Raw genomic sequence first — 16,562 nt, 5'->3', positions numbered from 1 at the left:
AACAAATAAAATTTATCTAAATAAAACATATATATATATACTTCATCAGCCTTTAATTTACTTTTTTGTTGCAGGGGAAACACTCATCTGACATACAGATCTGCCAGGACTCAAAAACACAACTCAAAACTATTTACATAAAAATGCACATATTTTCTGTATGGAAAGACATTTGCAGTTATCTAGGGTATATTTTTTTCTGGAGCTGTAAAAAAATTTCTCATGCTTCAAAACTTAGCCTGTAAAATAAATAAACAAAAGCTAGGACTTTTTGTTTATCCTTGGAATACCTCAGTGGTCACGTTTTTTCCAGAAAGATGATCAAACTTTCTCTCCAAGCAGCTACCTCCTCTTCTAAAGGCAAATAGGTGTCAAATGTGAAGTTAACTCTACTTTAGAATAAACCGTCAGTGTATCTTCTTGTTACAAATTATTGACCTCCAGGAGAACGACAGCAGCTATAGAACAATGCTAAGGAAATGTAGTTTTGACTGGTTTATTATTTTATTGAGAATCCCAGCAGATGTTTAAGCAAGGCTGCATTCACAGGCTTATGCATTTTGCAGTAAGGGAGTCTCATATATGCTACAATTTTTGTTGCAGTATTAACAACACTGGAAAGCTCTTTAAGTTAAAGGCTCTAAGTTTACATGCTTCTTGTGACAGCATTGAAGTTGCCATACGGAAATTCAAATGGCATACACAAAAAGCACAAATTATTTTGTAAAGGCCTCATTGCTTAACAATGAATAGAATTGATGGGAATTTCCCAGCAGGGTGAACATTTTTTCTACCTTATCCTAAAATGCCTTCTGGAGATGGCAGGGAGGCTGAAAGAGAGCTTTCCTTGTTAAAAGTTTAGCTTTTTCACTTGTCTGAGGATTAAGCAATCATCAGCAATGCAGTTTTGATGCCACAGATGAGCATACCAATTTCCTGTCCATCTTGCTTCATGCATTCTAATAATCATTTATTGACTTAACTGTCTCTTTCTTTTCACTTTTTTCTTTATTATTTTGGAAGAAAAAAAATGCTCTGTCAACATCAGAGGGACTATTTTAAAAATTACATTTAGCGAGCCCTGCAAAATTAGCATATTTTCATTTTAAAGAGAAGTATCACACGTGGAACCTCCCCTTCAGCCCCTGCATCCCCTGCCAGATAAAAGAGAATCAGGTTCAACAACACTGCGAGAAAAGCAAACTTCAGAGTATGCAACACAAGAATGTGATGATTGGATTTGGTACAAATCTGAGACGTTAAACCAGTTCAAAAGGTCCCTGAAAAACATAGCACTAAAACTTTTATTATTTTAGCAGGTGGCACATTATCACTCTTACAGACTGGTAATTTTCCTTATTATCCCCTTGACTGCACATATAACACAGCAATATGAACCTAATAATGACTATAAAAATTTCCATTAACAATGGAGCTTGCTATTTACACACACAGAATGTGGTACCAGACCAGTGTATGTGATTTTTTGACTGATGCATTGTGCTACTGTATAAGTCTGCAGAATTTTCGCACCACCACCACCACACAACAAACTGTTACAGGGTATAAAACCCGTAACTTAGCATATTTAGTTTTATAAACCTTACGTTTCCTCATCTGTCCCAGTGATAACAGAACTGCACAACAGGAAGAAAGCAGAAAAGCATATTATTATACAAGAATCAAATTGCAAATTATTTTACTCCAAGCATATATGAAGCTTTGTACTTGGATGCACAAGTACAATAGACTTTTAAAAAGGTGCAGAGTTACTCAAAATGTCTGTAAGTTGCACTGTTATTTCTCTTCTGTCATTCTGTAATGACACATTTCTCAGAAAAGACATAAAGGATCTGTCCATCAATAGACTTATTTTTACCATCTTCCCAGACAAACTGCTGCCCTGAGATGTGCCCGCAAATCTCTGTCCCCAACTCTTCTGTGCTTAATAAATGCTCAGAGACAATGCAAAAAATCCTTCAAGTTGCAAAGGCAGCAGCCAGACACTGCTTTTGCATGGCCACACAGGGGCACAGACACTGCAAGGGACTCGGGCTGCTCTGTCACACCATGTTTGTATATGCTCCTTCATCCCTCCTTATTTCAACAGCAGAAACATGCACAATTACTGCCCCCGGTACTTAAATGATTGAAATAGTGATTATTGTTTCCTCTCTGAAGGTAAAAAAAAAAAAAAAAAAAAAAGAAAGAAAAAATCATACTCTGATTCTTCCTGAAGAATGATGACAAACATCTTGGCCTGATGGTGTACAGTCATTAGAAATCATCTTTACTGAACTGATTTTGACAGTTCCTGCAGCAAACCTCATATCTTTGTACAATTTTGCTCTAAGTAAAATCCTTAATTTTCTGTATTTAACATGTTAAGCAATTAAACGTTCATATCACCACCTCTGATTCTTTTCCTCTTAAATGTTACATCAGCAAAGAAAGCACTGAACACAGAAATTATTCTTTGCTTGCAAAAATGGGGCTCAGTAACCAGATTAAGATTTGTTTTGAGACCATTTATCAAGACACGTTCTTCACAGCTAACTGATACATGCTTTGATCACCAGGATCAGCTAAGAACTGCAGGCAGTTACCAAGTCAGACTACAAAAATAAGGAGAGTGGTGTATACTAAAGACGACACCAACCTTCCTCATCAATGGCAGGATCTGAAAAAAAAAAAAAACTGCAGTGGTTTATGCTTTTTTTAGCAATAGAAGCTGAATGAGATCAGTGCTGGGTGTTTTTCAAAAGCTTTCTTGTTCTTAACGATCCCTAAACCAAAAAAACACATAATTGCTACAAGGTTGTGAGATGACTTCTGTTATCCTTACTCCAATATTCAGTATCAGAAAATTATCTGTATCTATGAGATTCTCCAACATGGAATGTGAACTGGAGAAAACATGAAATACAGAATTAATGCATTCATAAGACAACTGATTTAGTAAAAAGCGGGATACCACATGTATGCTTGTTTTTTTATTAACTCAGTTGTCTTGAGAATGCATCTAACATGACTCTCTCCCTTTTCAAAAGTACTTCACATCCTTATCCCTTATGACGGTGGTAACTGAAGCCTGATGGTTTAAAAAGAAAATAATCCAGGAAAGACAAGCAGGATTCTACCACATTTTCTCTAGTGCTTTTTGCTACTAAGCAGTTTTCAAAAGCATATGGAAATAAGAATTCAGTCAAAATTACCTTAATAACCAAGTCAAACTTCTGGTGCAAATCTCTGTTTATTGGTTTCAGGAGCGTGAGTTCAGCTGTTGTGAGATTCATATGGAAATACTGTGGATAATCCTCAGGAGTACCTGTAAAAAAGACACTGAAGTTTGAACAAGTCTGAAAGATTTAGTTTAACAATGCATTTTATTCATAAGTCACAAAAAGAACAAAACCCAATCCTGTTACTATAAGGATAAAACATTGCATAATGTGTACATGTAGCCTAATTGTACAATAAACAGTATGCCTTTAATAACATCATTTCCTTACTCCCTCTAATCATGAAGGTTCCTCTCAACTGGGAATACCTAAATAGTTGATAATAACAGCAGGAGCCCCCACACACCTGCAGTTGGTGGAAATTCAGCTTCTCGGGTTCCAGGAGATTAGCACACATGTAATCAGTTAAGAGGATATACAGAGAAATGATGTTTCACTGCAAATCATCTTCCACCCACCACATTTCTGAAATCCAACTTGCTAAACATACAACCGAGATTTCTCTTTTCAGCTTTGAAGTAAAGTTTCCCTTGAGGTATCATATCATGACATTAATCACAAAACGAACAACGCTACATACAGTGTTCTGCATGTGAACATATACACAAAGGAAATACATGAGGTGTTGTGATTAAGTTGTAAAGATTTTACAACTATGCTCGAGATATCCATGTTATTGCTTGAAGACAGCGCCCTGATTTTGCAATCTAAAATAGGTGCTTTAATACTTCGGCTCTTGTAGTTCTCTCGTACCCATGGACAAACTCCTGTTATTACTTCGGTACCTGTCACCTTATGAGTCTAAGAAAAGAAGTTTCTCATCAGAGGAGACACCAGATGAGACCTTATCCATGTCTACGAGCTTCCACTCATCATCAGCAAGTAGTGCCTTGATCCAGAGCTCCCAGGATACTCTCTGACCTGGTTAAAGCCAAGGCCGTCAGAGCCGGAGCGCAGCTGTGAGCCCACAGAGACCCCACTGCGCCTGGCCTGTGTTGCCCAGGTATGTCCTCAGGGCACCGTGCTCAGGCCACAAGGCTCTGGCACAAGACCACGCAGACAGAAGGAGGTAAGAATTAAGCTACAGTGATTCTGAGCCCTGTGGCTCTCAAATAAAGCAAGCAAAAAGGTAGCAATGGGTGAGTGTTAATTGCCGGGGCTGGATGAAGACAACAGTACAGGATACCGTTCAGCAGCAGTCTCTTACCTACCTGACAGCACAGCCTATACCACATTTTTTTCTAAAAGAGTAAGGTATGTTCAGTCCTTGTGTGCGTATCAGAAAGCTGTACCCACCTACTGTACTCTCATGTCTTGTCCCAGTTTATTCTGGTTTCATTGCCTGACTTTCCCTCAGCTGGGGAGCTGAGACCACAGACCTGAACAGAGCAGGGCTCAGAAAGCCAAAGCTGTTAGTAACAGCATGAACTCTGGCATCTCACAGCTTAGCAGTATTACTAAAAGGATCCGAAGAAACAAAAATACGGATTAAGTGTCTAAGATCTTGAGTCATTTTAGGTCTAGGCATAGTGCGGTGTAGCAGCTGAGAGGCAGAAAGCACTTTGCTGATAGTATGAATGCCTCACTAAGTCCCCTGGGCTCCTGGATTCCTGTATCTTAAAGCAGCCATGAGAGCAGGACAAATACTGCCAGGCCAAATCCTCAGCACAGAATAACAGGCTATAAGATTCAACAGAAAAAAGACCACTTTTCTGATAAATGATGCTATTACTGTTCACCTTTGAAGTGGAATGATTAGAAACCACTTTTTGAAAGTCAGTAGCTACCCCAGGAGACAGATTACTGCCCAAACCCATGCGCAGTAATTTAATTTGTCCCTCATCATATGACAACTGTTTGCTAAATTGTGTATCTGTATATATAGGTATCACGGGATCATATATACACATACACACATAAATACACACATACATTCTGTGAATTTTTCTCTATACATCTATGCCATACACCTCTATGAAATATTTTTATGCAGAGTTTCTAACTCTAAGACCTTTTTCTCCCTCCTTTAAATTTTGACTCCTAATTAACAAATGTAATTTTTTAAGAGCACCAGGCATCCAGCAGCAGTTCTGAGCACATGGCAGATAACAGATTGCTGTACTCTTAGGAGGCTGCACTCAGATGGGTTGATGCTGAGAGTTAAGAAAAAATCAAGAAATTAGGGATAAAATTATAAAAGCACCAATAAAGAAGAAAAGAAAGAAGAAAACAGAGTTCCTTGAAGGAGAACAAATACATAAGTGAGGATGGAGATGGCTGTAAGAGGCACAAGGTGATCTGCAGCAGGGAAGATAAAGCTAACATTGTATAAAGACACCAGAAAAGAATCTGGGAGGGGGGAGGGAGACAGCAAGGAGGACAATCAGGAAAGATTAGAGTATAACATATGAGATAGAGTATAACATAATGCCTAAATCCTAGTCAATAATGCCTGCTTAGGTGCTGCCTACCACAGGAAGTCTCCAAACTCCAGGATGCCTTACATACACACTGAAAGCAAAGTTTTCCAGGAACTGCTCCTGCACAAAAACAGTTGCACCCTGACAGAGCAGAGCAACACTCAGTCTATGCTGCTGCCTGAACTGCTTTGAGAAAGGAGGAATTGCCTACTACAGCCGTAACTAGGATGATCATGCAGGACAGGACAATGGCCACAATGTGAAGAGTGCTTTTCGTGGCGCTGAGGAAGGCTTTCACCTTCTTGCTGTGCATCAGGGAGCTTACAGGGTTAGAGAGAAATCCCTGAACATGTTGCTGCGTTTTTTGTCTCTGTTTAAAGATCAAACAAGTAGAACAGTTAATTTTCTGAAGCTGGTAGAAGAAATCACAGACACAGTTCCATGGTCAAATCCAGAAGCTGATGATTTAAAGGAAAAAATGACTTTTCTGAAGGACCAGACCGGAGAAAAGAAAGCCTTAAAAATACCAACAAAAGCAACCCAGGGTAGACTTTCACATAGGACTGAGTAGTAAATGCAGAACAAGTGCAGCACAGGGTTATGATGTAGTTAGCACAAAAGAACAAAATGGGGTAAGGCTGCAGATGAGAGCAACTGAGAAGATGGGTTGGGTCCTACACTGTTTCTAATGCACACGCTACATGCAGAGGGATGCCAGGCACTCCGTGTGGATCTACTGCAATGACTCGCGCATATTAAAGTTCCTTAAAGTCAATGAATGCAAAAATTTGTGCATTAAAAAAATTCCAAGCATCAGGTTTCCAAGATATCAAAGCATAAGAGATGAATTATTACAGTTCGATTCTCTTTTCTGAAGTACTTTCTTCATGTACATTAGCCAATACTTGAAACAGAAGACAACAACCCCACTACCACTCTGCTGAAACTAGTGCTCTAATCTTAGAATGAACCTTTAGGAATATTTAAGACTTGAACTTCTATAATTTTATCAGTACGAGTCCATAACTACTTGAATAAGCACTTTCAGACATCTTGATATATCCTTTTAAAGGATTGCACTCAGAGGTCAGAGCAAGCAGAAAATGATGAGCTTGGGCTATTTCTTCATTTCACAAGCACCTTAACCCTCAAGTTACATTTGTCTTCAGCAGTGCTATGCTCGCGTGAATGTGTAGCAACTTTCACAGGCATTTTCTTCATCAAGTGAGTTTCTTAACTCCTTTTCAATGGATTGCAGGGGAACCTGTTGTTCTCAGAATTGGAGAGGTTCACTTGTACCCTCCTCACAGGAAAGACGTTTGGTGAAAGCAGCACTGAAGCATTTACCTGACACTTGAAAGGCCAGTTACCTTGAAACCACGACAGGCAGAGATCTTTATGAGCACTTAAGGACGAGGTTAGTAGGCCACATCAGGTGAAAGCGACTTATCACTGCAGTGATGCTGGGCTTTGTTAGAAAGACTTCTTGACAATATATCCTAAAGATATCAAGAAAGATGTGCAGAATTCATATATAACATCCACAGTGCCCAAAGCATGTGCCAGGACTTGACTTGTATAGGTGTGCAGCAGAAGGAAGAAAGCAGGGTAAAAGAACCACCACATTAGAACTCAGTCAAATCAAGTAAAGTTCAAAATCAATCTCATTTCGGTAAGTAGCTTATTTTCTCATTCTGTATTCACAGTTCAGACCTCCCAGTGTTTAAAAAAAGACATATCTGAGCATATAAAGAACTACATTTAGATCTAAAGCAAGGGAAAATCCATATGAGAAATATCTGCAAGGCCTAATTTCCTGTGAAACTATTTAAAATTTTCTTCAGTAAAGGCTACAATATAAATAGCACTGCATACTGGCAAAATGAAGATGGACTTAAAAACTAAAGAGAAATCCTTCTGAAGACCATGGCTCAAAAATGAGAAAAAAAAAAAAAGAGTAGCCTTTCCAATGAACATTAACGAAAAAAATCAGACTGCTATAATGCATGTTTCTAAATTATCTCTTCCAGGTCACAACAATCACTCAAACATTAAAAATATCACATGTTAATAAACACAATTTTTATTAAGTAAACCTTCTAATGAACTTTGCAAGTTACTCAAAGAACATTAAACGAACGGGCTAAATGTTGCACTTGGACATAACTGTCAATAGCTGAACTTATAAACAAACCAAATCAGTTTCCACATATAGAAGTACTTGGTGCATTTGCTCTACAAATGTTTACAAACCTCCTTAACAAAGTAAGCCACAAGACGGCTCTCTAGCAGCAATTCATTTGGAGACAGTGTCCAATATGTCAAAATCACCTAAAAATGTGGTGTTGTTTGTAATCATAGTGAAGCTTAACGTTAACAGTTTCCTATGACCTTAAGCATTGGCCAGCTCTGCATGGTATGGCAGCCATTCTTTTGTACCCTCTGAAGATAGTCCTGAAAATAACAGACATACCAATCCATCAAACCTGCTTTTTTTCCCCTTTCACAACAGACCTATCGTATACAGAATCCTGTTTGTTTGTTTGTTTTTTAAAGACAAGTAAAACTAATCAGTATGCTAATAATTAAAATTTATACTTTCACAGCAAGAAGTCCACATAGCTGCAGTTTAATGCAGTAAACATGAAACTGATGCAGTTACACAAAATACAAATTCTCAACTCCCGTGATAGACACAGGGTAGGGAAAATACTACAGTGTTAAGTCTCTGTGAAGAACAGGGCAGGTGGAGAACTGGAATTGCAAACCACCGCCTTAGGGCTTTCCATTATTAAATCATACAAGTTAAGCAATTTGAAACAGATGCCAAACAGAAGAAAGTAGCAGGAGTAAAATAAATAGCAGAATAAAAGATGTCCCCTAGCGAAGTATCTATCTCTGAACTCTTGCTACAACTGCACCCCTCTCTGACCAGAAAAGAGCAATGTCAACTAAAAACAAAAACAGCCAACCAACAAAAAAGCCACAAGGGAAAGAAAGCATGCAAGCTCACAGGCACCAAATTAAAGTTGAATGCAGTAAGACCCTTTAAGTTGCTCTGTGACAGGAGACTTTTGGAAGGAAACTGCTCTTATTGCCTTTCTGTAGAAATCTGTTACACTACTGTCTCTGCACCTGTGAATGAAAAAAATGCATTGCAACATAGCTATGAGCACAGACAAGTCTCTCTCCTTTTGCTTGCTATGTTGCTCCATTGGCCAAATCAGAAACTTCTGAATCTAATCTGAACAAATAAAAAATAATGCAGCCATTTGGAATAACTTCTACATCACAGTTAAACATAAATAGGTAAACAATGATTTCAAACATCCCACTAACCACAAAATTTATTAGGTTTCCACATTCCCAGTCAATCTTTCTCTGGTCATAGCAAAGCGACCAATCATGAGTGATAGCAAGAGTAGCAGACACCAACCAACTAGGATGGAATAGAGGATGCCCGGTCGATCAGAAGGAGGCTGGATGTTTCGGTCTTGATCTATGGCTTGTATGGGTGGAGTGACACTGATAGGGTTCACATGTGCCTGAAATGAAAAATCAGATAGATTTCAAACAAATTAGAAAGCCAGTAGGCAGGTCTTTAGGTTTAATACAAAAACATCCCACTGTAACGGATATTTGCTGAAATTATAGGAGAAAAAGTACTCATGTATTTAAGAGAATACTTACAGCACATATCTCATTGAAATCAAAAGTATGTAGATAATGTATATATTTCTACAGTGATCTTCTGTGTTTTTGATACATTTTGTCTTACAATGGTGTCTTCGAAGAAAGGCTCTAAGCTCATAAATGTTCGAGCAAATGCTTGACTATGCTACTATAAATAGTCCCTTGAATCAGACATTTGAGACATAATCACAGCAGTGAAATACAGCAAATGCTTTAAAGAAAAGAAATAAAAATAAATCCTATTTGAGAATCATTAGGAACGATACAAGAATTTATACTACAAAATAAATTCAAGCCAAAGTACCAGACATTTCAGGGACAGGCACATCTGAAAAGTTTGGACAGACACTACAGTGATTCGTACTGCAATAATGCACACCAGGATGGAGCAGTGGGGTGATCTCGCACACTGAACATGGAAACAGAAAACAAGATAAACAGGCTTTCTTATCCTATTCAAAGGCTTTCCTCTTGTTTATTATTTGTATTCCTGTTTCGTGACCCACCAAATTCAGAGCATTCCTGTATCTACTTGCAGCACGAAGCCTTCATTGTAACTCTGAATGTCTTCTGAAGCTTCCCTATGCCAGCACACTCTCCAGGGGTAACACCAGTGCTGGCATTCCCAGCGCAAAAAGAACAGTTTCAGTAACCTTGGCTGTTCAGTCACCTAGAAAAGTAGCTACTCCATTAATAAATATGTCCCAATCTTTCCTCTCCCCTTCTTGTAGCTTTTAATTGCATGGCCAAACTGTTCAATAACCTCTATGAAAAGCCAGTCACCTTTTTCTCCACATATGACTAAACCTGGCAGTCTTTGCTTTGGAGATTTCTAACACTCCACGTTCTGCAAGAGGGAACTTGAAATTTAGCATAAGAATAGGAGTGAGACGAGTCCATGCTTGGTCAAGTTTTGGCACAGCCTTTAGTAACCCCTCTGCTAAGATCTAGAAGAAATCTACATGAGTGCTAGCGATGCCCTCGGTAAATCTATAGGGAAAAGAGATGAGCCAGGAGGAGGAAAACAAGACAAGATGGATGCAAGGGAACCTGTGAGAGGAGAGCTAATACCTCCTGCTTATGATTTTGGATACAGAGCCACATGGCTGTCTGCAGCAACACACAAACTACTCTGCCCAGGGTCTGCCCCCCAGAAGTCCCTTCCCTTGGGTTCCCGGCTCTCTGCTTAGGGCTTCTTCCACAGCTCTTAACGAACGGAAGAGGTCCTTTGCTTCCACTTATGACTCTTTAAAAAATTAAACTCTTAAAAGTGTAATGAGGAAGATGGGCTCAAAATAGGCATAAAGAAAGAGAGAAGAAGATATATTTGACATACATTTGAATTTTTAAAATGCTTTAGGACTGCACAGAAGTTACACGCTGAGAGACAAGATTATGCATAAGTGTCCAAGACAAAAAGATGCTATTTTTGAAGTCATAGATCAGTTGAAGCACTTGCAGGCAAATCTAGATTATGGATAAAAATATGCCCACAACAAAATAAATCATTTGCGAAGACTAGCTAAATTTTTAAGTCACAATTACAATATTGCAGGTCAAGCTGAAATGTCTCAGTCTATGCTAGAGAAACAGCAATGGATCTAACCTTGTCAATAATGAGCTGTCAGCTGTACCTGGCTGCTGAAAGTACACTAAAATAATACCTTGTGGATGTATAATTCAGATAGCAAGGACATGCACTCGCTTTACTTCCCAATTCAAGGAGAAGCTCAAAAGCAGCATTTAGAAAAAACACATTTGAAATTAAAGAGATTTTACTTGAACAATATGTAACACCCCATAGTGCCACCATTACACTAACTCCTCCAAACCAAAGCAATCAATTGAACAGAATGAGTTGTATGAGAAAACAAAGAATGAAAGATGAAATCCACTCTCTTTTACTCTATGCACCACACAAGTTGGTTTTCTAGGTATTGTACACACTCTGAAGCAGGCTGCTCATGAACTAGAAGATACCACACAACACAATCAGTCACAGACAGCTGAAATGCCTAGGGATAATTTAAAGCAGATTTCAATTAAATAAAATGATGTGCCTTGAAACAAAGCTAAAGGTACTTTCCTATTGTTTTAATAATCTGTGGATAATGAAAGTGTCTTTTTCACTTGAATTAGAACTATGAAAACATAACTGCACCAATGACACTCCCATTAAGTACACTAATGAATTTGCACATTTACGATCTTTCTAGTAGTTGTACATATACTTTTTATGAAAAATAATTAAATATTTGTAGTCAAAGTATGCTTTGATCAACAGAGACAATAACCATTGTTATTATCTAGGGATATTTCTTCCTTTCATGGCACTTTGGGATTGAAAAGGCTTTAGCAGGTGCTCACAGCTGCCGATGTGGCTGGAGGCAGTGGACACAACGACAACACCCGCCATCACCAGCACAACACTCCAAGAAATGACCAGGCTTTGTGTGGCCCTTGGAGAGAAAGGCCACAGGCACATCTCCACAAAGGTGGCTCTGGACTTGTGCAGAGGGGGTAGAGCCTCCTCGCAGCTCCACCGAGTGGGCACAACCCAGTTCAGGTATTGCAGAACGAGGTCTGTGCAGCCACCACTGCTTCTTACATCCAGCTTCCTTGAAAAGCACACGCACACAAAAGCACTGTCACAAGCAGCCTCAACAGAGCGCTCCATAAAATGGTGGAAACTCATTAAAAAGAGGGGAAAAAAGACTGCTGAAGAAGTAGAATGTTTGCAGGGGGGCACGACTGCTTAAGGACACTCAATCGGAAGCAAACAAAAAGCTCGTGTGGCTTTTATCGAGTCAAGCTTGAGAAAGGGCAAGGGGAGTCAGCACGACTAAGCAGCAACACAGGGAAACTGCTCAGAATAACCAGGCGTCCTTCAAAACCAGTCACATGCTCATGAAGTACATAAAAGGGTTCACAAGCTCTGGCAGGAACAGGTGTGTTTTTTTTTCTAAAAAAAAAAAAGGAGATCTGACAGTACTATGGTAAAATATGCAGTCATTTATTTACTCTTTCCTCAATAGGGAAGAGATCTCTCAGTTGCTGGGTTTGGTACTAACAGACTTCCTGGCGTTCAATAATACAAATAAATAAATAAATAAAATACATTAGAAATTATATCACAAACAATAAAATTAAAAAATTTCTTCCTCAAACAGAACTGCAACAGGAAGCCTGCCAGGGTCTGCAGCACCAACAGGTGATCAAGGCGAAAAATAAAGGAGGAAGGGAGAGCTCAGAAAAAATAAGGGAGTAGTTGGAAATCCAATTTATTTTTCTGATGCCTTGCAGGACTCACTGGAAACCAGAATACTCACTGATACTGTAGACTGAACAATCAAAAGAGTAAAAAGTCAAAATGCGCAAGTCAAAACGCAGCATTCCTATACAGAGGAATCTTCTCAGCTTTGTCTGGAGGCTGCTGAGTGCCAGCAACCATCCTTTTCACTGCAATCAGGTAAGATGTTATCGCCTGCAGGCTATGAGGACGGAGCACTGGGAATCTTTCCCTCAGCTCTTTTCAACAAAAGATCCCTCGTAAGTTACTATGAAATGAACAGTGGATACCACCGTGTTTATTCACAAATGTCATCAAATTGTGCCCATCACTAAATGGTACACACTTCCAGAAGCAGCAGCAGCTACTCTTGTCACAGGGAGGAGGACTGGAAAATGACTTGACATTACTATTACAAATTCAAAAGGGCTATAATACTTTCTGGCCCTAGAAAGGGCACAGCAAACGTTCATTCAAATGCTTTTTTTTTTCCAGCTATACTAAATGCCAAGACAAAGCTTGTATTAATTTCCTAAGCTCTTTTTGTGTCTTGCTCTTTGACCTACGTGGTTAGCCACAATTTGGCTGCAAATTGTTTCTGTTCATCAGAGAAACCAATAACAGGGCCAGGTCTGCTTGAAACAATCCCGTTTATTTGGAAGGAAAGCTAAAGCCACATTTCACTAGAGAGGAAACTTGCAGTTCTCCTGCATACATCTGTGAACACACTTAACCACGCAAACTCTTGCTGCTTTCATCAGCGAACAGACTGCCACCACACCTCTGAGGCACTCCTTTCCTTCTCTGCCTGCCACTCAGTTTCAGCATGCACACACAGATGATCTATTTCAGACAGTGACACATGGCTAGATCACAGACGTCTAAGAGAGATAACATGTTAATGAGTATAAAAAAACAATAATAGATGGTAAAGGTTCCCTGTTTTTTCTTACCTGAAAATTTCATGAAACAATCTATAGAAAGAGATCTTTAAACCAGCAAGTTATTGATTAGTCCCAAAGCTTGCAAAGTAAGCCATAAACCTCCACCTGCAGTCTTCCAACAGGGTTTTAGCCTCTTAAGGATAGCGAGGAAAAGGAACAAGCCATTTACTGAATGGTTTATTTGTAAATAAAGTGATAATTATATTTTAAAATAAATAAAAGAACTGCAGCAGCGTTCAATAATCTGTGCTGTAGCCAGCAGGCTGCCTACAGGACATCGTTTTTGCTGACAATAATTAAACCCAAGCAAGAGATCAGCAACTTCAGAGTACTCATGTACCTTTCTAACACAAAAGCCTTCCACCTTCTCTTGTTTATCTTTCTGATTTTCAAAGTTGTGCAGTCAGAAATACTCAGCTGTAGTTAATGCAATAGTAACTCTTTCAACCTCGTAAGAGTGAGAGCTGAACTTACTCTGCATACCTGTAGTTTTACTTGGCTGCCTCCCCAGGACATGGTGACTCCATGCAGTATTAAACAACAGCATTTATGTGACTTAAAACCCATCATATCAGTAACTCAGTTCTGCCTGTATCTATCACTGTTCTCTCAATATTGTCTGTTACTAAATACTTAGTGAAGTCATGACGTACCAGAACCTACCTGCACACCTGCACAACACTTCAGGGTTTCCAATTAGCTACTCATGCTGTACCACATACAGTGATACACTGAATTCAAATAGACAGACTTGTTCAAGGCACTGTTAGTACCAAGGACTATGTACTACATAAGGAAAAACAAAGCACTGACTGGCATTTGCTATGAGTCACAAGTTTAGTGAGTTTCACGGATAGGTCTGAGGATAGCTCTACGTCAAAACCCAGACTTGCTCTCTTTTCCACAGCCTAGCTGAGACACAAAGCTAAACTTGCCAACTGTGTATGGTGATGGAGGACTTCTTCCTCTAGGGAAGATAAGACAGAAAGGGAAGAAAATGGAAATGACATTTTTAGAGTTTGAGTTCCATGAGATTTACTGTACAGGTATATATATATATGTATGTATGTATTCAACTTTTTTTTTTTTTTCACCTTATTGCAACTAAAATGATTATGTTCTAGGAAACACAAAAAAATAATTAATTAAAAAATTTGGATATTGGTGGGTTTGAGCAAGTAATATATTGATAAGAAGTGCCTTTACCAACCCTCACTGAGGGCAGGTGAAGACTGCAGATGGTGAGCCAGCCTGGGGGTGCATGCCCTGAGGTGCTCCTGGGAGCAGCACCAAGAGCGACTACGCAGGCAGGAGGGAACATCACCAACTGCTGGAAAGGGACAAACCTACATGAAAAGGAGGAGTTCTCAACTTTCTGAGTTATCCCTCTACAAATCCACTTACAGAAGGGGCAAAAGCTACATTTTTAAATATTAATACAGTTTCAACTATGAGAAGGCATTTTCTACACACTAATTCACACAGCAGACTACGTTATCCAGAAGTTATCAAAGATTGCTTAAAAAGAAGAGGAAGAAATATACGGAAAGTATGCATTGTTCCAGGTTGGCCAACATAAGATAAATCAGTCCCTTGAGCAACAACCTACCAGAGCAGGAGTGCTTGCTTGCATTAGTATTTCAGTCTGCCACTTTGCCATGACATTTCTTAGGCAGACATGTTTAGCTGACCTTTGCCTAACATATACATTACTAACACAGCTGTGAAAACCTGTCCTAAATCTCAGTCTTACCAAATAAATTGATATTCTTGTAAAATAATTTCTGAAGTTGCAGTAGGCCTTGTGTTACCAATTTGATTGTCCTACAAGCTCTAACTCATATATACGTAGACAATCTCCTCCGCAGAGGTATCCGGGATGTTTATAAAAAAGGCAAATGCTACACAGTTAAGCATCTTCTGTAAGGAGTTCAATACATTACCTAATAATGAAGAATATGAAATGTTTCCCTGTGCATTTTTCCCTAGGCAGAACATATATTCAATTGTGAAAAGAGCATGCCTAATTTATTCAGATTTGGCAGATGATAATTATTATTATTACTTGGGGATATGCTAAAAAAGACATTGATTTTAATAGAAGTAAGTATTTTGATCTGTCAGTTCAAACGACAGCACTTCAACAGGAATTGCTTCCAGCTCTGGAAGAACAACGGCAGAGATGATGTGACTGAACTGGTGACAGATCACTACAGGTCACTTGTTCCCATACATTTCCAAATATGTGTTCTGCTGGTGCTCTGACCAGTGGCACACACGGACCAGTTGACTCCTGGTAAAGCCCAGGGCCTTCAACATGCATGATATTCATAGGCAGGCTGTTTAATTCAGAGATCAAGCCAGAACTCTCATCCCTGTGCAGGTGAGGTTGAAAAGCTTTTTTGCTGGATAGAAATAATAATAAAAAAAAATAATCTAGTAAGGCGATACACATCATCCTGTGCTGAAATCTCTAACCCTTTCAAAGGTACCCCCCTATAGTATTAAAGTTTCTGATGAACTGATGAATTATTATGGTTATACTGGTTCTCCATGTGCTTTCTTGAAGAACGTGCAAGGCTGGAATACAAGCTGTAAATCAGAAATTAGCAAAGTGATACCCATGCTGTGTGGAAATGCATACACTATTGCCAACACACAGTACTAAAACAGCAGGAAGAATTGCAAAACCATTCCAACCTCGTTTCTTGCTGCTGCTTCAGATGCTTTGCCAGTACAATGAGGGCTCTGACAAAAACCTAATGCACGCAAATCTGTCAGGAAGTACTTTCATATTGTTAATACGCAGAAAACACTTTAATGAGATATCCAACCAAAATAAAATAAATAAATAAATAAATAAAGACTCTGAAAAAAAGTATATTCAGCTGAGATACTACCAAAGATCTGTCATTAGTCAGATTGATTATGTTATGTCATATCTTGGATTTGCAAGGTCTCACCATTCACCCTC

General features: G+C 39.0%; 1 protein-coding gene across 1 annotated transcript in view; it reads right to left on the bottom strand.

Moving 5' to 3' along the window:
* The window catches only part of PCDH15 (protocadherin related 15), a 477,232-nt gene that overhangs the window by 213,050 nt on the left and 247,620 nt on the right, over positions 1 to 16,562 (bottom strand). Inside the window, 2 exon segments of the mRNA XM_032191027.1 lie at positions 3,216 to 3,328; positions 9,099 to 9,207. Of these exon segments, the coding sequence (XP_032046918.1) occupies positions 3,216 to 3,328; positions 9,099 to 9,207 (222 nt within the window).

The sequence above is a fragment of the Aythya fuligula genome, chromosome 7 (assembly GCF_009819795.1).
Source record: "Aythya fuligula isolate bAytFul2 chromosome 7, bAytFul2.pri, whole genome shotgun sequence".
Taxonomy (NCBI): Eukaryota; Metazoa; Chordata; class Aves; order Anseriformes; family Anatidae; genus Aythya; species Aythya fuligula.
Note: the sequence above shows the minus strand (reverse complement) of the source record. Positions and strands in the feature narration are given on the sequence as shown.